Source organism: Lactuca serriola, chromosome 4 (assembly GCF_051521515.1).
Source record: "Lactuca serriola cultivar US96UC23 chromosome 4, Lser_US96UC23_V15, whole genome shotgun sequence".
Lineage (NCBI taxonomy): Eukaryota > Viridiplantae > Streptophyta > Magnoliopsida > Asterales > Asteraceae > Lactuca > Lactuca serriola.
The window spans coordinates 350,515,723-350,539,710 of NC_136411.1; the positions used below are offsets into that span (position 1 = coordinate 350,515,723).

The 23,988-nt window shown below is 35.7% G+C and overlaps 3 protein-coding genes across 3 annotated transcripts; 1 reads left to right on the plus strand and 2 right to left on the minus strand.

Annotated features, from left to right (window-relative positions):
* Window positions 1–5,864: 5,864 nt before the first annotated feature.
* LOC145099670 (putative F-box protein At5g52610) lies at window positions 5,865–6,936 on the minus strand. Its single transcript, XM_079037202.1, has 2 exons — window positions 6,297–6,936; window positions 5,865–6,266 (listed from the first exon to the last, which is right to left on the minus strand). Exons 1-2 carry the CDS (start codon window positions 6,822–6,824, stop codon window positions 6,126–6,128), a joined length of 669 nt encoding a protein of 222 aa, XP_078893328.1. The 5' UTR covers window positions 6,825–6,936; the 3' UTR covers window positions 5,865–6,125.
* Window positions 6,937–9,696: 2,760 nt separating this feature from the next.
* On the plus strand, window positions 9,697–12,520 carry LOC145097565 (Leucine-rich repeat protein kinase family protein). The gene is made up of 2 exons (XM_079035132.1): window positions 9,697–11,300; window positions 11,757–12,520. The coding sequence occupies exons 1-2, from the start codon at window positions 9,827–9,829 to the stop codon at window positions 12,335–12,337; spliced, it is 2,055 nt and encodes a 684-aa protein (XP_078891258.1). The 5' UTR covers window positions 9,697–9,826; the 3' UTR covers window positions 12,338–12,520.
* A 44-nt stretch (window positions 12,521–12,564) lies between these two features.
* On the minus strand, window positions 12,565–23,421 carry LOC145097566 (kinesin-like protein KIN-4A). The gene is made up of 26 exons (XM_079035133.1): window positions 23,265–23,421; window positions 22,585–22,731; window positions 22,345–22,494; window positions 22,006–22,256; window positions 20,897–21,072; window positions 20,663–20,787; window positions 19,165–19,201; window positions 18,993–19,084; window positions 18,794–18,901; window positions 18,432–18,503; window positions 18,089–18,202; window positions 17,636–17,696; window positions 17,431–17,558; window positions 16,674–16,787; window positions 16,492–16,602; window positions 16,285–16,395; window positions 16,125–16,205; window positions 15,983–16,054; window positions 15,488–15,584; window positions 15,379–15,413; window positions 15,142–15,233; window positions 14,887–14,991; window positions 14,101–14,355; window positions 13,725–14,001; window positions 13,271–13,411; window positions 12,565–13,010 (listed from the first exon to the last, which is right to left on the minus strand). The coding sequence occupies exons 1-26, from the start codon at window positions 23,382–23,384 to the stop codon at window positions 12,783–12,785; spliced, it is 3,300 nt and encodes a 1,099-aa protein (XP_078891259.1). The 5' UTR covers window positions 23,385–23,421; the 3' UTR covers window positions 12,565–12,782.
* Between the last annotated feature and the right edge of the window lie 567 nt (window positions 23,422–23,988).

Below are 23,988 nucleotides of genomic sequence, written 5' to 3' on the forward strand. Positions count from 1 at the left end.
AGAGTTGCGCAGTAGGGCCAAATCCAGCACTCTGAGATTATTCAACCCTGATCACATGTGATGTGATGTATTCACCTAATGGCTAACTCCCATCACTTAGAGTCCCATAAAGCACAAAGCAAGCAGCATTCGGATAAAGAAAACATACTCAGGCAAAACTATTCTCATGACAAGAAACTGTACTAGCATACAATGCTAAACTCATACTATCATGCATAACCTACACAGGCTATCCTACTACTGTCTACTCAATACTAGCATGAAATTCTTATCAAGCTGAAACACATAAAGCAGGCACATAAGGCATCCTCCTAGATCCTTAGTCCTATACTAGCATGCTGTTCTACTGAAACTGAAACTGAAACTAGAACTAAAACTGAAACTGAAACTATTGATCATAAACTTGTATAGGTAATTTGGGAGTACCTACTTGAGCTCGGTTGATTGCATGCACCACACCCTTTTTCTCTTTTCAAACCTCTTTTCGCTTTTTCTAAAACTCTTTTCCTTATACTTTTTCTAAAATTGTTTTCGTTTCTCAAAATTATTTTGTAACCATGGTTTTTCTCTTGAAAACTTTATACCACTTCCTTAGTTTGAGTTCAGACACACTCGTGAGTGCGCCCGAATCCCTCAAACCAAGGCTCTGATACCAACTTGTAACATCCAAAAATACAGTCTGAAAATTTCGTTTTAAAATAGTAATAAAACCATATTCATCAATCGTCATATAAGAATCATAAAGAATGTATCTCAAAATATCTTAACAACTGTCAAATATATCAGAGTAATCAGAGTATAAACATCCCAGGCTGAACAAATGGTGTGTGCACTGTAATCTTCCCAAGCTCCTCTTTTGAAAACTGAGTACCTGAAACCAAAACTGAAAACCGTAAGCACGAAGCTTAGTGAGCTCCCCCAAACTACCACATACCATACAATAACATATAAAACATCTACTGGGCCTTGCCCACTACATCAGACCGAAGTCCGAAAACTAACCAGGGTCTTGCCCTCTGCATCGGACCGAGTCCGGAAACTGCATCGGACCGGAGTCCGGAACTAACCAGGGCCTTTCCCTCTGCATCGGACCGAAGTCCGGAAACTGCATCGGACCGGAGTCCGGAACTAACCAGGGGCTTGCCCTCTGCATCGGACCGAAGTCCGGAACTAACTGCATCGGACCGAAGTCCGGAACTGATTGGGACCTTGTCCCCTGCATCGGACCGAAGTCCGGAACTGACTGAACATAACATAGCATAAACATATCAACTAGCATGAATACATATACTGCATACTGCATCGGAACATATTCCGGAACACATAACACAAAACATGCTTGAATCACAAAGACATCAAGCACTCTAACTACCGCATCAGACTGAAGTCCGGAACTACTGCTAACTAAACGGGCCGCCATTGTGGCCGTAGACTCGTTCCTACTGGAAGGAAACTCACCTCACATTGCTGAAGTCCCGTAGACACAATCCCACACTGCTGAAGTCCCGCAGACTCCACCCCAGCTGCTGGCTGACAGATTCCCAAACTGTCAACACCAAATAACACCCAATTAATAATTGGGTTCTAACACATAACTAAAAAAATACATGCTTTGGATAATTACTACATTACCCCTAGCTTGGCTTACCCAAGCCCAAGGCCCAATCCATAGGCCCAAAGTCAGCTAGGGATCAAAGCCCAACATATGGCCCAATTTTCCAAATTAGGCAAAAACCTCTACCTGGACATCCCTTAAGGCCCAATTGATCAGTTCAGTCCAACATGTATCATTCTAGGGCCCAATATCTTACAACCATCTAGGCCCCAACTATCGCCCAATTTTCCAAATTGGGCCCAATCCTTCATATGGGCCTTACCCTAAAGCCCAACTAATTACTCTAGCCCATTTGATTATTCTCGGATGGCCCAACACAAAGCCCAAGTGAAATTAGGGTTTCACATCAAATGATAACTAGGGTTAAGTGTTTCTTACTTAACCCACTAAGGACTTAACACACTAGGGACTTAATCCATTAAGTCCATTATTGCTTACATTAATTCCTGCCAATGATTATTATTTAATATTCACTTATTAAATAATTCTCGTGTGTGTGCTGATAATCTCTCAAATATTAGTATTTTCTCAATTAGCTCATTAAGGACTTAGTCCATTAAGTTCTTTACTATACTAGATAAATGAGATGGAGTGATTGGGCTTAATACATAATCCCATCTCAATGGCCCAAAAGTGGGTCCAATAAGTCTAAGGCCCAATACTCATAATTAGGGTTTTCCACCCAAACATGGCCCAATAGGTCCAAAACCAATCTCTAAGCCCATTAGGGTTTGCTAGCGGGGCACCACCCACTACCACCTCGGGTAGTGGTGGTCAATGGCGGTTCGAGGCGGCGGCCACCACCTTACGGTGGTGGTTTACTTCATTTTCATTATTCCAAAATTCAAATTACATTTTACAATGCTAAATCTCAATACCCACACACACACACACACTAAACTAATCACACACACAACCACACCATGGCGGCCGGCGGTGGCTCGTGGTGACGGTGGCTATTCCCGACTTTCCGACTAAACAAAACTACATACAACACATACAATATCATAACTGTCGGGATAGTGATAACACATGAATACACACCCAAAACTACACCCACAGCCATCTCCCACGGTGGTTGGTGGCGGCGGACAAAGGCAGAAACGACAACGGCGGTTCCTCTTGACTCCCAATCAAGTAGATGTATGTGCACACTCGAAAACATGATCTGAAGACCGAGACATCTCCAACTCAGCCACTACGGGTGGCAGGCGACAACTGGAACCCTAGAGACGGCGACCAACAGCAACGACTGCCCAAAACGGCAACCACAGGGCTGCTAGCGACACCATTCGACGTACACAACGTCGATTCACTGAGAACAATGAAGGAGAAGGGAGGTAGAGGTGGCAGATAGGCTTTCTAGCATTTCCGGTCGCTCACGAATTTCGCAACAACATTTTTAGCTCGGTCGTCGATCTTGGCGGCCATCTCGACTGTACATATCGGTTCCGGTAGTGGAGCTGGAACGACGGTAATCCCCAGCGAAGCAGCGACGGATGAAGGAGCCTCAAAGGGTAGTGGCGGCTAGGGGAAAGGATTGCGGTGGCTGGAAGGGAGGTGGGGTGAGAGCGGCTGCCGGAGGAGTTCCGATGATGGCGGCTGCATAAATGGTCCGTAGGGTTAGGGTTTGGCCGAATTTCACGCTTTATACCCGACTCCACATACATCTTTCCCATATTTACAGTTCTAGTCCCTCCCCATAGAATCTTTTCAAATCTAATCCAATAATTACTCTTTTGACCTCAGCTTCTAAAATTCTTTTCATAATAAGGCCCAAAATTACTAAACAACCCCTCCTCCATAATTAATTCTCAATTTGAATCCAACACTTACACTTTTAGCCCTTGACTCTATAAAATCTTTTCAGTTTAAATCTTTAATTTGCCAATAAATCCTTAAGCCTTCACTTCTTTTCAATTTAAGTCCTGAATTTTCACTTTAAACCCCTGACTTTTAAAATTCTTCACAATTTAGTCCGAGACTTTAGTTTGTTATTTTATTTAAATAACCGGGGCGTTACACTCACGATGTGGAGAGAGCCAAAAACAGCCTATAAATAGAAAACTCGACCCTAACCATTCTTACACCAAATTATTTTCTCTCCCTCTCTCGTTTGCTGAAGGTGTTTCGCGTTCTGAGCCCGAAGATCATGAACCGTTGACAGTTTCTAGTTAGATTCTATCAAATCACGCTACTAATGTGAGTGCATGATGTGTATATTCAATGCACTAATTTTTTATTTATAATTCCTAGTTTATCGCATCTAAACCACACCTTACAGGCAGTGAATCTGATCGAGTATAATATAACTTTGATAAGCAAGGGTGTCGAACACAAGGGGAATGGTGGTGAATTAATTTGGAGTTTTTGATTATAGGTTACATAAAACACACGAAAGCAGTAAAGAAAGGTTTTATTAAATTAAATCTCAAACAAACAACTAAATAGCAAATCTCGATAAACTGATTGGAAGACACATCTCTTCAGGTACTTTGGTTTAGAAAAATTTCATCTTAAAATCATAGATAATTGCATACACAGATTTGTTTATTCATGTTCACCGATTTCTAAAATGATTAGGTTCATTTTCACTATTACTAATCCTTTAGCAAACAAGTCAATTCAAACAGTGATCAGTTGATTAAACTAACATGTTTCCTAGTGTTCAGTCCGTATCAAGCAAAACTTGTAATATTAGTTAACTAAATATGTCAATTCAATCAACTTTTATGTGGTTGTTCATCACACATTGATTTACTTATTTTCTAGTTAACCCTAGTTTCACATTCACTATTCCTAGGCATATAATCTTATGTTCACAAAACTATATGATTCAAGCAATTAAGAAGATGTTCATGCAACTCAATAACTTGATATTTAACAGAAAATAATTATTATCAACACATAAGGATCTTTAACAAGCTCAACAAGATAAATTAAACATGAATAAAATAATCCAATATACCAATTAATCCACAAATTCAAGGTTTCATCTAATCATAAACACAAAGCAAAGGGTTTAACACCCAATCAGAAAGTAAACACATAGTGGCATCACAATGGAATGCTAAACATGGTCACGATAACAAACCACATGATTACCGACACAAATCCGCTCTCTAATCCTTCAGATCTTCGCTCCTGTCAGCTTAACGGCCTTTCGGCCGCCTCCTAGACCCTCAAAACGGCTCACCAGAAGTTACTTGTCGACTAAAATAGGTTAGAAGTCGGAATCCCTTTTTTGAACGAATTAAATGTCGATATATAGTAATTTTACACCGCCAAACGATCGCAGCGCGTAGGTCCAAGGAACGCAGGGCGTTCCTCCAAGCGATCCTGTAACCAGCAAGCCACGAACGCAACACGTTCATCCTGGGAACGCAGGGCATTCGACCCACTTTCAGCCCAATTCTTCTTATTTGTAGTCCAACTTCGTTTTTCCAGTCTTTTTGCTTCAATTCCACTCCAACAATAACTAATAGCTATAAATTACAATTCAAAGCATTATAAGTACCTTTTAGCTCTAAATATTATAAAAACATAACATAAAATAATAAGAAAACACCTAAGTTATATGTATAAAATAAACGTTATCAGTGCATAGTTACTTTCATCTTATGCACAAATATGAAGTATTTAATATAAATTACGTGTTATGTGTGCATATTATATGTGTTCCTGATATCTATGCTAACTGAACGATTTATACATGTTTAAATGATTTAAACTGTATATGTATTTTATATCTACGAAAATGTTAGGTAAAACATGGGTAAATGAAATAACTGATGTGTGATAAAATGATGAGAGGCCTCGTATGCGTCCCCACGAAGTAGTGATGGGGAAATTTCTTGTTTAAGAAAAAAACAATTGCTCAGTTGTATATGAATCCAATATATAAGGATTTTATCCAAACAAATATATTTATGAGTCAATTCAAATCAACATGACCAAAATATTTTTAACATTTAACTGTCTTATTTGACCAGCTCACCAAAAGGTTTTTAGTGGTATTAAGTGTTGTTGGATTGATATCTTTCAGGTCGGCCACAGGGGAGTTCAGAAGGTTTTTAGTGTTGACTAACTCACCAAAAGGTCTTTAGTGGTATTAAGGGGTCGTTTGATAGTTACTGATTGAGTTAGAGCTGACCGGGTTAGAAATTCTGACTGAGTTAACTTCTGACTGAGACTTGCTGTTTGATTTTACATCTTACTGACTATGCAAAATGACTATATTACCCTCAAACAATATTTTTATAATAATACTTTTATGCAATAATCTCAAATCACAATATATTATTAATTAACTCCATTTTTGCTAAGATTTCTTGACCCCATGTTCCTTCATCACCCACATCGTGAATTGAGAATCAAAGGTATTAGATTGACATAAACAACCTTTAAGAACTGCTAAAGTTCGGAAATGGAATCGACTTCTTTGTATAGCTTCTACACGTGGAGATGGGAACAACTTAAATGTCTCCTTGTCAAAATCAAAAGCATAAATCTATTCAAGGGAATCTTGATCAACAACAATCGACCAATGAGCATGACCGTTTAGATATGGTCCATGGAATCCATTAATCTTATACGGGACATGACCAAGACTTCTCCAGTGACCCATGCCTAGAGTGTAAACCTCTGCTTCCAATAAACTCGGCTACGATGATGATGATGAGGTTAGATTTAGGGGTAATATTAATACCCTTTGGAAGATCTGTATGACTTTGTATTCATGTGAGAGTAAACTGACACCAAAGCAATGAACATTTATAGCATAACCTTTTCCATGGTATTGTTGTCTAGGGAGGATCATATACTCTCTTGTGATTGGATTGCATATGTAAATGTTATCACTTTTAGCAGAAACCTGCCACAAGCAGATCAAACCGTTGACTGAGCCCATTAGGAGTATTTGAGAGTCTTGGAAAATGGGTACAAGGTTAAGGTCAAGGCTCATGACAGGGTCGTGGTGTAAATTGTGGTGATTGACTTTGTCTTTGACCTCCGCCCACTTCAAAATACGCAGTTTAGGGTGACCCATCAATTCTTTTTCTAAGTAATGGTAGATCATGAGGCCTACGGGTGATCTGGAGAGGTGAAGATTGACAAAGTAAGAGTCTGAAACGAGATCCAACCACTTCTTGTATACACACTTACAGTGGATGATTGTCTTCAGAGGGAGTCTTGAGAGACTATCGACCATCACATGTACAAGTAAGTCGAAATTGATAGAAACAGAAGGGATCAATTGCAATTGAAAAGAAATCGACCCATTTGGATCGATTGAAGGAAACGTTGCTTGGATCGATTGAAGTTTCTGGAGAGCTGCGTCCAGGGCAAGGGCAAAAGGTGTCAATTTTTCTGTCAGCCTCTTTATTTCAGCGGACCGAGTACTGAAGTCTGAAGAACATAATTTCGCCGGTGGAGTAGAGGTGATGCATATACGCGATGGAGAAGAATGTGCCTGCAAAAGAAGGAGAAGAACAAGGAGGGAGAAGATAATGCTTGGTCTCGGTCAGGAGGTTTTGAGATAAGGACCGAATCCTCTGATTTCTTTGGACGGAGTCCTTTCTTTGGACCGAGCCTGTCGATAAAACACCCAAATCAAACATAAAAACTTCTGATTGAGGACCGAGTCCTCTTTTCTACTGAGCTAGCATCAATATCAAACAAGCCCTAAGTGTTGTTGGATTGATATCTTTCAAGGTCGGCCACAGGGGAGTTCAGAAGGTGCCGTTAGGCCCCCTCCACTTTTTTATTTGCATGTAACTCATTTAGTCCAAATACTTTTTTAGGTTAATCAATTGGGAAACAAAACACCAAACCGATAGGAGAAGCGAGAATTTGAAGTCTTGAAAACAATTCTATTATCAATGATGAAACGTGTGAAAATAAAAATCAATGATGTCACCGATTTGTCAGTTCACATCGTTTATAATGGTCTTGTCTTCCTCTTCCTCGTAATTAACTAATTTTGGCAGTCGGTTCTTGTCTTCTTGATCAAAAACTATCCTTCAAAAACCAGCATCACTGTTTAGCAATGATTTTTGTTGAATTTGTTGAGTGTTATGTTTGGAGATATAGTTATATTCTCATAGATGAAAGGGTAAATGATTTGCATGGATGTTGTTTGTTTGTGGTATCATGTTCCTCTTCGTTAATGCATCAATTAACTCATCTAATAAAAAATCGAACTAACTTACGTTATATTTAAGTTGCATATTTAGATTTAAACAAATTAGATGGAAATGGATAGATTATGTACTAATGCACTTTCAAGTGCTATTTGCTATAAAACTTCTCCGTTCTTCACCTTTGATCTATACCGATTTATGATTTTTTTACTAATGCATGCTGGTTTGAGATTGCTTCTCGTTCCCCTTGATTCCAATATTGTAATCCGAAAAGCATGGTCAGCTTTGAAATGAGGTTGTATTATGATTGTAAAGTAATCTATTTGTTTAATGTCTGTTTAATGTCCGGATAAAATGTATGATTGTTCTTTATGCACCAAGAGTGTGGGTGTTAGTTTACTCCACATTCAAAGCAATAACAGCAAAAGATCCAAATGAGCAACACAAGTGGCTTTTATGATCGGTAATCAATGCTACTACACACGTTTATTTTGACTTGATGAAAATATAGAATTTTACTTTTTATATTTTTAAAATTTACTATAAGTTATAGAGTCTATTTTTACTAAGTTGTTAAATCTCGTGAATCTTGGTAAAAGCAAGATATTTAGACTAATTTTTTTATATAAACATGATGTGTAAATTAACCGTTGTAAAAACCTCTTGGACCATTCACCTTGCTCTCTATACTTTCAAATAATAAGATTAATAACTTAACATTTTTATTATTAAATTATAAATTATGTAAAATATCAAAAAGGCAATTCAGTGTTCACATCCTATTTTTTAGCATTTCTACTTTCCTAAAGAGAGATGGCTCCACACTCCATTCATTTCCCGCTAATACTTCCGAATAAGGGACCCCCTCCCCTCACTTATGCCTCTGACTCATATGTAAATATACATGAATTTAAACTAAAATCTTTATGTCATGCTGCAATATGATTAATTTTTCAAGTGCTACTGCTATTTAGTATTTACTACTGAAACTGTGGTTATTTATTAATTTATACCAACTACTGTCTTATTTTATACTTTATATTAAAAAGAGCATCAAACAAAAATACCATGTTGTAACTTGTAACAGTGTCAAAAGTAGCCCCTTTTTAAGGCAGCACTAGATCAGATGTATCATGTATGCGCTCTTTCTTTACTGTATCAGTCACTCAAAAAGTATCCTTTCAAAACTCATCAAAATATCAGAAAACTACAATTTACAAAGATAGTTATCGTTTGATTATTTTTTACACCATATAATCAATCACCAATTTCTCAATGAGCATACTATAAAACACTGTTCATCATAAAAATTAAAAAATCGTTTAATACGAAATTGGACTAATCGCTTCACCAACAAAACATAATTTATTTATTTAAAATGAAAATTATTCAATGAAAAATTGTTTATATTAATGTGGAGTTTATAACTTTTTATTGAAGTCCTTTTTTTTAACTTTATTTATCAATCCTCAAGAAGCATTAGGTTGAGAGGTATTTAAAAAAAGGTGTGTGAATTTTTTTTTTATTATTTTTTTTACTAAAAAGACATCTTAAATAGGAGAGGACAAAATTGCGTTGTCAAGGCACAGCGGGATCAATGCGAGATTAATGGTTAGTAAAAAAATGTCAACTTTGTTGTAAAAAAATTCCCAAAATTTGGCATTTTTCTTTATTTCTCCTATAAAAATATAAGTATTTCACCTACATTTATTATTTATTATTTATTATGATTATGATTATGATAATTTCTTAGTATAAACATGTCATTTCAATTTCCTATATGTGCTTTTCATTAGTTATTTTTGAGACAACCTTAACTAAACTAGATGTGTTCCTAAAACTAAAATTTGCTATTTTAACATTAGTTTTCTTTTCATTAAGCAATATTATACTAGTTAAAGCATAAGTATGTTTTGTCATTTTCTTGACCTTGATTCCCGTTGTGCATTTTCCCCTGTTTGATGGAAAATTCAACTCCACAAAGAAAAAGAAAAAGAACGAAGCAAACAAAAAGAGACAACTCACTTCTCAACTCTCCTCTAGTCCTCTTCCCTAGTCCACTCCTCAAACGATGTGCGCCCTACCAAAACCCTTCCACCACCGCCACCGCTACCGCCACTATCTATTGTCTTTCTTTCTCCTCCTCACCGCCTCCATCACCGCCTCCGCCGTCGACCCAAAACCAGTGGAAGCGTTACTACCATCTGACGCCGTAGCTCTACTCAAGTTCAAGCTAAAAGCAGACATCGGAAACAAGCTCCTCTACAATCTCAACGAGCGATTTGATTACTGTCAATGGCAAGGTGCGAAATGTGTTCAAGGTCGAGTGGTTCGTTTCGTACTTCAAGGCTGCGGTCTGAGTGGTATCTTCGCCGACAATACCTTGACTCGACTAGACCAGCTCCGGGTGCTCAGCCTCCGGAACAACTCTCTCTCCGGCGTTATACCGGATTTGTCTCCTCTTACCAACCTCAAAACACTCTTCCTTGACCACAATGCTTTCTCCGGGACGTTCCCGCTGCCATTGGTCTCGCTTCACCGTCTCCGGTCACTTGATCTTGCTCGGAATAGCCTCGCCGGACCACTACCTATTGAACTGAACTCTTTAGACCGGCTCATGTACCTCCGGCTAGAATGGAACCGGTTCAACGGTTCTCTTCCGCCGCTCAACATAACCACTCTCGAAGTGTTTAACGTCACCGGGAATAACCTCACCGGATCGATTCCAGTCACGCCTGCTCTCTCGAGATTCGATATTTCATCGTACTTGTTAAACCCTGGGCTCTGCGGGAAGATCCTTAACAAAATCTGCGACGCAAAGTCTCCGTTCTTCGACGACACTCCTCCAGGCGTTTCAGCTCCGGCGCCGCTACTTCAAAACGTAGGGCCTCAAGGTCTGCTTGCTTCTCCGCCGTCTACGCGGAGGCACAGGAGAATCGGCATAATCCTAGGGTTTATAATCGGACTCCTAATCCTTATAGCGATTGTTCTTTTGCTTGTCACTATTGTGAATAAACGAAGGAATCGTCAACATCAAACGAAATCAGTTGACTACAGCTCAGATGAAGAAAACGAAACTGAAAACGAAATCGACAACCGAAACATTAGCACATTTCATGCGATTTCAACAAACTCAGCAAGCGAAGTGCGAATCGTTAGCAAGGAAGCCGAAATCAAAGAGAAGAAACTGGAATTACCTCAACACCACCGAGAGAAAAGCGGCAATTTGATATTCTGCGAAGGCGAATCAGCGATGTACAGTCTGGAACAACTCATGTCAGCATCGGCGGAGCTGCTAGGGAGAGGAGTGATCGGAACAACGTACAAGGCAGTCATGGATAATCAGCTGATCGTAACAGTGAAAAGACTCGACGCCGGGAAGACTGCAACAACGTCCGGTGAAGCTTTCGAGAGACATTTGGAAGCGGTTGGAGGACTCCGGCATCCTAATTTGGTTCCGGTGAGAGCTTATTTTCAGGCGAAACAAGAGAGGCTAGTCATCTACGATTATCAACCGAATGGGAGCCTCTACAACCTAATCCATGGTCAGTTTTTCTTTCTCTGTTGTTGTGAACTCGGTGTTTAGTTATTTCGTGACTCACTGGGTTTGACTCGGTTAAACCGGAGCGTGTGTACTTTATTGAAAAAAGGAGACGCATGGTTTGACTATGACTAATCACTGAAATATGTTTAGTAAGCGTGAAGTCATCATGGTGATGCAATTCTGCCAAATAGTTATCTCTAGGTAGTGTTTGGTATTTTCCTATTTAGTACAGTTTCATTTACATTGAAATGAAAAAAAAAAAAAAACAATTTTTGAATTAATTTCAAATATATTAGGATCATTATTCGTATTATAATTCAAGTTTTTGAAGTTGTTACTTGGCTTCAAAACCTCAAAACGCATATTAGAAAAGTAATATTGTGGTTTTTATGTATATCGCAGTAAATTATAATATATCAAATCTCAAAAACTAATTACTTGGCATGTGAAAAAACAGGATCAAGATCAACAAGAGCGAAACCACTTCATTGGACATCATGTTTAAAAATCGCGGAAGACATAGCTTTAGGTCTCGCATACATCCACCAAGCCTCACGTCTCATCCACAACAACCTAAAATCCTCAAACGTCTTACTCGGTTCCGACTTCGAAGCCTGTCTAACCGACTATTGCCTCCTAGTCCTCGCGGACCCCACTTCAATCGACGATTCCATTCCCACGGGCTACAAAGCTCCGGAATTGAGAAAGTCATTCCACCGAGCCACAACAAAATCCGACGTCTACGCGTTTGGAGTCCTCTTGTTGGAGCTTTTATCCGGTAGGCCGCCGTCCCAACATCCACACCTTGTTCCGGATGACATGGCGGAATGGGTGAGAGCCATGAGGGAGAATGATGACGTGGCGGGTGATGATAGGCTCGGGATGCTTGTTGAGGTGGCAGGTGTTTGTAGCTTGACTTCACCGGAACAAAGGCCGGTTATGAGACAAGTGTTGAAGATGTTACAGGAGATTAAAGAGAGTGGTAGTATTGATAATGGTAATGGTAATGGTAATGACACTTACAAGGGATATTCATAGCATGAAGGAAATTTGAGAGGTAGGAGCTTCATGTTTTTTGATGTACAATGTGGTGTTGATTACTGGTTAGCTTGAGTTTATTCAATATGAAATGTTGTAAAGATTAAGTACTGAAATTTGAAGTAAGAGATCAGATCCCTACAGTTTGTTGTTATATACAAAAGATTGTTTCTAACAGAAAAATTGATGAATCACTTCACCAGTTATACTTTTTGTAAACTAGAAAGAGAATGAAAATACCTCAGTGTTTGTTCATCTTTACATGAAAAATATACAAAACCAAGTAAGAACCCTAATTATAGGAAATCCTACATGCCCATGGGTTAATTGGGTCATAGCTAATTCCTACAATATTTACATTCTAACACCTTTGAAGGTCGCAATTACTTTCTCTCTTGGGATGTTCTTCTAATTGGATTTAAACCCATCAAATGAAGGTCAACGATCATGTGGTTTGACCAAGTCTTGTAGATAGATCTTGACCTTTTAATGTCTCATCACTGTTTCTAATCTGATCAGTGCTTCCAAACAATTCCCCAAGCTTCCATGGTTTTTGCCACTTCCACTTAAACTGTATCAGCCATTCATCATGCCCTCGCCTCCACCTCGATACTTTCCCCTTCTGTTCTTCAAGTGGTGCTTTTTTCATCGACGTGTGTGCAATTGGTATCATCTGAATCAACATCAACAATTAGTAATATACTCATTCCATTAGAAAAGCCTAATGGAGCATATTTTTGTCGTAATTAGTTATCGTGTTGTGGGTCCCATTTTGATGACATGAGAATGGATTATTGGGGTGGGGATTGTAAAGTACATTTTAGTCCTTGAGTATAAACGGTTTTTGCAATTTTGGTCCCAAAAGTTTTCTCTTTGAAAATAGAGATAAGGATTTGGCATAAAGTACATTTTGGTCCCAAAAATTTTTATCACCTTTTCAGTTTGTTTAAAAAGGACTTTGACTGGCCGATTGCAGATTCCAGCATTAGAGACGCTTTCCTTTGATTCAGGAAATGGTAATGGAGGTCCAATACCCATATCTGCAAATATATCCAACGTAGTTGGAGCCTTTCCCTGTTATAACCATCAAATAATTATAAAAAAAATATAAAAAATGAGGAATTCAAATTGTTTAGCCTAAAACTCTCAAATACACAAAAATTGAAGGTCAAATTACAGAAAAACTGTTACATTATCATCTTTTTACCTAAAAAACCACTAATATATATATATATATATATATATATATATATATATATATATATATATATATATATATATATATATATATTTTGCATAACCATTAATGAATGAAATGAAAAAAGAAAGTAAAAAGATAAATAAATGATAATGGCCTTTTAGCTAAATGAACAAGTAATCTTATTACCTTTAATGGAGGAAGCGAGGCGCTAGTAGCAGGTTGCTTCTCTGTTTCTCTTGATTTCCTTGTAGGTGTCTTGTCCCTTGTATTTTGTACAGGAGTATTTTGCACAGCTTGTTCTTCCATTTCTTTCCATTTTTTAGTTAGTGAGCTTAGTTTTGCAGGTTGGATAGCGTTTGTTTGTGAAGAAGGATCACATTTATTATTATTTTGTTGTGACAAAAGCTCCTCAAATTGGCTTTTCGTCTCCTTCAGATCAATTTCCTTTTCCCACAACCGGCGTCTGTAAGATGAAATAATTATATACAAAACTACAAAAGTATATATATATATATATATATATATATATATATATATATATATATATATATATATATATTACCTTGCATCAATGACAATACTGAATAAGTACTGAAGCAAATCCTTAGCGTCTCCTAAAGACACTAAGCCTTTCCAACGTCCCGGAGAGGCAACATCATGTCCTCGCCCAGCCTCTTGAATCTTTGAAGTTATGATGGCAAGGGAAGCCGTACAGGATTTCACCCTGCTTTCAAGTGAAACAATTCTAGCTGCTTTTGCGTTTGGTGACAAGGAACGCGCTCTAGCTGCTTTTGCATTTGGTGACAAGGAACGCCCTCTACAATATTCAACATCGTTATTCAATACTACTTGTTATCTGTGTTAGTTAGTAGATATGTAGAGTTTTGGATTTTCTCTCCAAAAAAGCCCTTAAACAGACAGACGGTGTAGACTTCAACAAATATAGATACAGATAGGACTATGTCTAGTCGATGTGGGACACAACATTCCCCATGAGACAGGCTCGAAATTTTTATGTGTTTAGCCCATACAGGTCTAGACATAGGCTCTGATACCATGTTAGATTAGAGACTAGTGAGTGTAGACCTCAACATATATATGGACAAATGAGACTGTGTCTAGTTGATGTAGGACACCAACACACTTCTAGAGCCGGAAGCTCAATATTTTACTAATATGATGTTAGTTAGAGATGTGGAGTCATAGATTTTCTCTCCAAAAGAGAGAAGGTAGACTCCAAAATATATTGAGGTAGATGGGACTGTGTCTAACCGATGTGGGACACTAACAATCTCTAAAAAGAAGGAAAAATGGAAATTAAAATAATCGATAACAATTTCATATATACCTAGCGGGTTTGGTCTCCTCTGTGGAAGCTGAAGGCTTGGGTACATGAGAAGAAGGTTTATCCATTTGTTTAAGTAACGACAACTCCTCTTTAAGTTTTGCATTGCTGGATATGTAAAAAGAGAAATCGTTATGTGGCTCTGATACCATGTTAAATATACAGTGTCCTTAAATTTCTCCATATAAGAGATTTTTAAGGCCAGAGGGGGGACTTCAACATATATAGAAGTGAATATATGTAGGGTAGCGTACATACCTTTGAGTTTTCTTTTCATGATCGATACGTAGTTTATACACTTTCATGACCTTGTCAAGTTCAAGATGAAGCCATTTCTTTAAAGCTTTGATCTACAAAATGATATATAATAACAGATCTTTTAAAACAACGTAGATTGAATAAAATACAACACATCCAATAGTGCTTCAAAAGCAAGAAAACATATGTATAAAATGTTAAGTGTATTTTGACTAGAAGGTTTATAAAATTAATCACCTGTCCAGATCGATTTTGTCCACTTGGTTTGGAGGCTAGAGAGAGAGGAAATACGAAGTTAGTGAAAATTGAAAGAAATGGTGGAGAAAAGTTGAATCAAGATATTTACCTGCAGTTTCGCTTCGCCTTGCAGCCTTGCGCAATTCAAGCAACTCTTTTAGTTTTTTGGTAGCTCTTGCAGCTTCTTCTGTTTTCCTTTGAAGAACCTACAATGAAAGATTATGGTTATTTGACTTTATAAGTTCTACAAGTTTGTTTTGTTGGAGTGAATGGAATGACAAAGGGTTTGGAATAAAAAAGGTAATGGAATGAGTGATTACATTCCATGATCTCCCCCTTACCCCATGATTATTACGTATATGTAAATACAAGGTATATTTTAACATTTTATTATTATTATTTAATTATAACTATAGAATTAAAAATTAAACATAATAAAAGCTCATTAAAACCCGAATAAATTATAATAATAAAATTTCTCTAGTCATTTGCAAAACTTGGTCTAAAATCAGACCTTTATACAAATACCAGGTGTTGCATCTTATATTAAATTTTAGGTGACAATCACAAATAAATAAATAAATAAATAAAGTTAAATCGTTACCTGTGTTTGGCGTTGATATAGAGCTTGCAATTTATGCCTTTCGATTTCAGTCTTCCTGCTCTCCTTTTTTATCTGATTAAAATGATACAATATAACTACTTTGAATTTTCTTAATAGTTTGTCATTAGATTAATCATATTACCTGCATCATTTGTTTCTCTTGAGAAGCCTTCCATTTCCGAAACTGCTCCTCCTCTTCTTTCACCTTCTGCTGTAGTTGAACCTGTAACCAAAAAAAAAAAAAAAAATTAAAATAAAAATTCTGTCAACTTTATGAGAACGCAAGTGAGGAATTAAATTACCTTTTGCTTCTTAATAAGACTAATCTCATCTTGTAGTCGTTTCATTGCATCATGACTTTTTTGCCTTAAAACATCAACCTGTGCTTCGTGTTTTCTTTCCAATTCTGAAATCTACATATAGTTTTAATAAAACAATTTAGAAGTTGACTAAAAAGAAGTCCATTGCAGCACATATAATGTGGATCACAAATTCACAATCACAATCACCTTTTCCTCCATTGCTTCAAGTTTCTCTGTATTCATTGTTTGCTCATTTGATGTTGGCTCACTCATAGATTCAAGATGCGTAATTTCAGCTTGCAAATCATCTCTTTCTAGCTGCATTTACAGAAAAAACTATGGAGATGAAACTGATAGAGATCACAGATGGAAAGGTGAAGAAATCAAACCTGCAATAATCTTTTTTCTTCCTCGAGGGCTGTGATTTTCTTCCCAAATCGTTGTTCGAGTTCTTCCATGTCATCAGATCCAAGTTTCATCTCAGACTGCAAACAAGTCGGGATCTACTGAATGATAAGGAGACAGGATCAGTATGATTAACATGAAAACAACGGATTTACCACAAAAACGACAATCAAACTACACGATTACAGAGTAGAAGTATTGTTGGTAAAATGGCCTCAAGGATTCCCAACAACCGTTGAACATCAATAATATGAAATTTGAACACAATCAAATATATTTGCAAGTATTTAATTTCATATTTCTTTTTATCTCTTGTTTTGGAGTGTATAGATGTGAGTTCAATTTGTGTGGGTGTGATTACGGGTGGCTTGAGATATTAGTCTATGTGATTGTAATAATTTGTTGTATAATGAATTACTTTGTCTAGAAGTCAATGGTTTTTGTTCGGTTTTGTAGATTTTCACGTGGATTCTTGTGTTCAATTTGCTTTATTATTTTTCATTAAACGGGTTGTTGGGAATCTCTTGAAATCATACAATTTTCTAATAACGGATCTCATTTGGAGAACGTCTTTTACATTCATACAGTTAGTGAGTTCAAATTGGCACAAGGAATTAATTATCCTTGGAAAAAATGAAAACTATGTGAATTTAATGCACAAGTTCTCAATTATAATAGGAGGAAGACAATTTCTGAGAAAACAGAAAGCAAAAAAGAAAGGAAATGCATAAGACAAGGCACCTCTTTCTGTTCCAAACGTTTGTCCAAATTATTCAACTCTTGGTGCCTCATATTCTGTTGAAGTTCATGCTCGGGTTCTATTGTTTTTTTATCAGGTTCTTTCAGCTTTTTGCCTGAAATATCACCACCTTAAATTCCCAAAAAAATAAAAAATCAAAATTAGTAAACTAAAGAGATTCCATGTAGACTGTTACTAAAAACTTACTTGTAACAGGTTCAGTGATTGCCTCTGGAGATTTCGCGTATTGTGAGCCTCTTTTATCTTCCTGAGATAGAATCAAATAGTAAAATAACATGATTTTATATATAAGAGTAAATTACTGAAATCGTCCCTGTGATTTGGTCAAAATTGCACGTTTGGTCCCTAACTTTTTTTTTTTGCACTCGGATCGTTTCTGTGGTTTGATTTTGTTGCGTTTTTCGTCCCTTACATACATAAAGTTAGGGACCAAACGTGCAATTTTGACAAAACCATAGGGACGAAAAATACAACAATATCAAACCATAGGGACGATCCGAGTGCAAAAAAAAAAGTTAGGGACCAAATGTGCAATTTTGACCAAACCATAGGGACGATTTCAGTAATTTACTCTATATATAAACAAAAATCTAACCATTATTAATTTATTATACACATTGAAAGTGTAAATTAACATACTCGAGTATCTGTCTCAGAATGGCCCACAATAGCACATTTATTGCGGTATTCATTAATCTTTTGGAGAAGATCTGAGTTGGTAGCCTCTAGCCTTTCGATTTTTCTCTTAAGATCCTACAAATAATTAGCACAAGAGACAATATGCAACTTATCATAATCCTTTTTTAATTTCTAATAACATGTGTTATATAATATGGTAACTATGAGATATTTGGAGTCCTATATTTTCTCTCAAAACTAGCCTTTGAGGAGAGAAGGTAAACTTTAACACAAATTGAGGTGGATGAGACTGTGTCTAGCTGATGTGGGACTTCAACAGTATCCCCAAAATATAAAATAATACCTTCATTTCAATAATCTTTTCGAGAAGTTCTGTGTTGGTATTCTCTAGCCAATCAATTTTTCTCTTAAGATCCTACAAGCAAGTAGCACAAGAGACCGTGTAAATAGAGTTAATTACATTTTTGGTCTCTAAGTTTAGCCGAATTCGCAAGTTTGGTCCTAGAAGGTTTTTTTCTTGCAATTTCGTTCTTGTAACGTTTTTTTGTTCCTTGAGTATGAACTTTGGTCCAAAAAATAGTCATTTTACTTAGAACAAAGAAAAACATTATGAAAACCTCAAATAAGGACCAAATTGAAATGAAAAAAAAATAGCTATATTCTCGGGGACCAAAGATGTAATTTACGCTATAGAATAATATATACCTGGACTTCAACAATTTCAGCTTCCCTCATGTGAGCAAGTTCCTCCTGCAACAACCTGTATTGTTGCCTCAACTTGTGCGTGTCAACAGGAAATACTTCTGTTTGAACCTGAAGAACATGAAAAATATATTTCATTAAAGTAAAAAATAAAAGTACGGATGTCAAAAAAAAAATAAGTGAATAAAAAAAATTAACGTACGGAAGCTTTATTTTGAATATTGCGAGCACGATTAGCATACTTGAGAGTATTAAGAGTTTCCTCAAAATTAAAATCAGCAGGACTGACACAAGCTAAAAATAAACAACGCTCAGTGATATAAATTATAAAATCACAAGATAACAGATTTATAAAGTTAGGAAGATAAAGATACCTATCATAACAGTTTTGCAATTTCCACCAAGTGAAGCCTGAAAAATTAAAAATTAAAAAAAAAAAAAAAAAAGTGTATTTTTATTTCTTACAATTAACATGATATTTATTCTCGGTAATTATTCAAGCATATACTAAGGTGTTGTTTGTTTTTTCTGAGACAAAATGTCTGCAGTCTGCGGACCATATTTGTAGACCTCTGTAGTAGAAGAGGTGGACCAAATGTCTGTAGTCTAAAAAAAAAAGATTGTTTGTTTTTTTAACATCCGCGGGCTACTAAAATAAATTGAAATATAAATAAACTGATTTTTTTTTAACTTTAAAGTGATTTTTTAATATTTTTATGACTTTGTTATAAATAATTAACGAATCTAGATCAACTTTTAGGTATTATTGTATAAAAAATAAAAATAAAAATGGTATGAATTAACGTATATATTTGATAAAAGGGTTTAGGTCATTTTTGGTCACTTAACTTTTGGTTTTTTGCTCATTTGGTCACTTAATTCTTTTTAAGTTTTAAATGGTCATCAAACTTTTGATTTTGTGCTCATTTAGTCACTTAACTTTTGATTTGGTCACTTAACTTTTAGATTTGTGCTCATTTAGTCACCTAACTTTTAAAATTGTGCTCATTTAGTCACTAAACTTTTGAAAAAATTTAAAAGTTTAGTGACTAAATAAGTACAATTTTAAAAGTTAGGTGACTAAATCTAACCAAACCAAAAGTTAAGTGACTAAATGAGCAGAAAGCTAAAAGTTTAATGACCTTTTAAAACTTAAAAAGAGTTAAGTGACCAAATGAGCACAAAACCAAAAGTTAAGTGACCAAAAATGACCTAAACCCTTGATAAAAACCAACAACTTTGGTTGCAAAGTTATAACTAAACATTATAATTAGTGATCAAAGAATTTAATATATAAATGGACGGAAATAAACTTAGATTTTTCAATTAAATCTATTAAAAACGTACCATAAATATTTTCTAGAGAAATTGATGATACTGTATTAAATAATATTTTACAAAATTTGGCAAAAAAATATAAGATTATATTATGATTTTTTTTTATATTTATATAAACAACTTTAACGACTATTATTGTAATAAATCTTTATTTATAAATTTGTCAAAAATATCATGATTGTATCGTCGAATGTTTTTTTTAAGTTTTGTATTTTTTTTTTCAAACTGTTTATCATTAATAAAGTTGGAAACAATATAAATTAAAAAAAAACTTAAAAAAATAAAGATATATATGTTTTTTTAGGCTAGAAGATGCCTAAAGATGTTAGAAGACTCTGGTTCACATCTGCGCCAAGAAAAGGACGCGCAGACATTTTCAGGTCTGCAGTCTTTAAAAAAACAAACAGTCTACAAAGGCTAATGTCTATGCGTGGTCTGCGCGGCGCAAACAGAAGAGACTGCGCAGATCTGCAGACAAAAAACAAACACTACCTAACTCATATTCTCGTTATAATTTACCAAATTGCCACAAACCTGCAATAAGCGAGTAAGTTTACTATCTCGATAAGGGATATGTTGCGCTTCTTTCCGCTTTTTATCATCTCCTAGGGCACTAATAACATTCCCAAGTGCAAAAAGCCCCTTATTGATATGAACACCTATTCAAATAAACCAAGAGAGAGAGAGAGAGAAACAACTGCTATAATCATCAATGAGAGGTTCAAAGTGATCAAAAAAATACTCGATTAATTGTATGTTATCACTAACCTTCTTTGAATCGAACTCCTTCAGTTGCTGATTTCTTAGCTCTCTCAGATCCCGCAAGATCCACCAAATGTAACTTTGCACAACGATACTCTTCACCCATGCAATCGATTGGATTTTCTTCGCCTTTATTTTTATCCTTTTGTTCTAAAATTATGGTGAAGATTGCGTGGGAACGACTGTTGCAAATATACCAAATGTGAAACTTGTAAAATTCATTAAAAAAAAAGTAGTTTATATGTTATCTATTATAACTACTAATAAACTATAAACAAATACAAACAAGAAGATTATACTATTATCAAGTTTGAGCTTTAAAAGATATAATACATCAGTAGTTCAGAATTGAGTTTGTCTTTAAAATTCCAAAACATTCAATATATGTTTTTTTTCGTATGGATTAAAATAATGGGAGGTTTTAAACAATGAAGAAGTTAATATAGAATTTTTTTCAATAAGATGCCTATAATATGGGTTATGCTTTTCTAACATTTTCATTATACTCTACCTTTTCCAATCAAACCATAAAGAGTAAATTACACGAATGGTCCCTACGGTTTGGGGTTATTTGCACGTTTGGTCCCTAACTTATTTATTTAATTCGGAAGGTCCCTACAGTTTGTTTTTGTTGTGCGCTTGGTCCCTGTCATACCTAAAAAGACTATTGGCCCTTGATTTTTTTAATTTATTTAAATAAGGTTGGGTAGGTAAGGTAAAGTAAAGTGAAGTGGAAGTGAGGTTGGGGGTGTGTTTATTTAAATAAATTAAAAAATCAAGGGCAAAATAGTCGTTTTAGGTAAGACAGGGACCAAACATCCAACAAAAACAAACAGTAGGGACCTTTCGGGTTAAAAAAAATAAGTTAGGGACCATTCGTGTAATTTACTCAACCATAAATAACCATGCATTTTGACATGGTATAACAAGTCATAATGATTAATTTGGAAAATTATCCATAAAAACCTTGATATAACATGTCAAAATGTTTAATTGTTACACTGCAAAACTGCACAAAAATGGAGAGAGATTTAAGTTCACATGTATAAATTCACTTTCACAAATCACAAAATCAATGGAGAGAAATTTGGTAAGAAAATTCAAAATAGTTATACCTTGATTGAGTGTTCATATCTGTTGAAGCAACTGATCTCTTCAAGCATCCTTGCTCTAAGCAAGCTGTCATTTCCTTCTGTGTGCTAACACTAACTTCAGTTGATCCATTTAGGCTCTGACCTCCATCTGCTGCTTTGCGAACTTGTACAGGTGGCTTTCCAGGAGCCACATTCTCAGGATTTCCATCACTTGTTTCTATTCTTTCAATAACAGCTGTATCCAATAAGTCCCTCACTTCTTCTTTTAGGATCTTAAAATTCAAACACACCCTTTTGTTAAAATCAACTGTAATTAACATCAACATTTGAAGGAATAGTAAATTAGACAATTAGTAATACCTCAATGAAGGAAACATGCAATTGGAATTCACTTTCGTTTTTCAGTGTCTCCATCTTGTTGAATATTGTCTGCATGATTTGGAAAATAAGTCCTTTGTGGGAAGTTTCTTTTGGATTGGTGCCCATTGTGTATGTCTTGCCTGAACCTGTCTGCAAACAATTGGTATATGAACTTCTAAGTTTTAACAAAAGATTTAAAAAAAAAATGTTTCTCTTCTTAACAAAAAGTTTAAAAAGTACCTGACCATATGCAATAACTGTACTATTGTATCCTTGGAACAAAGCATCTAAGAGAGGCATGACACACTCTTCAAACATATTGATTGATGGAGAACCTCCTCCTCCATAAATATGATCAAATATAAACGAGTTTTTATCGATTAACACCTGCACTTGTAAAACCAAGCTTTTAAACCTTTTCAGTGGTATGTATCAATTCTTATGTGAAGATTTGCTTTTTGTGTTAAAAAAGGGACTTTTCTATTGATTACATTAATCGTTAACAAAAATTGTTAAAGTGGTAACATAGATTGTAAGGTCGCCTGAATCTAACAGAGCATATCTACCTATCTTCCTAGAATCCGACAATTAGTTATGAAAATGGCAAAAAAACGAATTATGTTGAAATGATTGATATCCAGCGTTATATGAAGCACATTTTCATTCAATAAATTACATAAATCGTACGAAAATCACTCGAATAAGATCATACGTTCCTCCATAATATGTATGGAATAACCATAAAAAGCAATCTCCATTAGACGATTACATGTATTGAGCGCATATGGTTAATCGATTTACGAAAACCTAATTAAAAGCTGGAGATCAGCGACATTGATCTGTAGATATGTATTGAATCGATAGTTCCAATTTTGTGCTACATATAAACAAGGAATCGTCGTAATTGTGTGTGTGTGTACCTTAGCTGTCCCCGGAACGACGTCCAGACATTCTTTGCCGCCGTTTTGCCGCTCCAGGCGGCTGAGAGGGCGGATATGCAATGCGACCTTGACGTTGCAATTCTCCGATGAGTTCTCCATTATGGAGAAATTGAATCAAATGAAAAAGGAATTTCCTTTGATGATTTTGGCGGGTGTTCGTTATGGGTATTGTTTAATGGGGGTAGAAGAAAGGTATGTGAAAAGGGTAGATGAGTAATTTTTCATTACGCGAGCTCTTCTTTGTTGCGGTGCCATCAGCTATTGCGTTAACTTTTGCATTGTAACTTTCCAAAGAGGTCAACTTCCGATGCACATGCCGCTTGAATGACCCTTTCAATGTTGCAAAAATAAATTTTAGTAAAAATATTAAGAAACATAAATGGTTAAATTTAATTATATCTTTTAAATATATTAAATTAAGGATAACTATAAAACAGTTGTTAAAACAACTAAATCTAATCAATGTATTCTTAAACTAAATATGTCCCCTATGAGATTTGAATTCCGGCTTAAAAAGGAAAACAACATCATATGTCGCAGTCGTAAGACTAGAATTTCGAATCATATACAAAAAAGATATCCACTAACATAGTGACTAATATAATATGTGAATATGTTTTCAATAGTCTCTTATACGAATAAAATTAAATATAATTGACGATTTAATTTATAACTATTATAATAATTAATTAATTTGAAAACT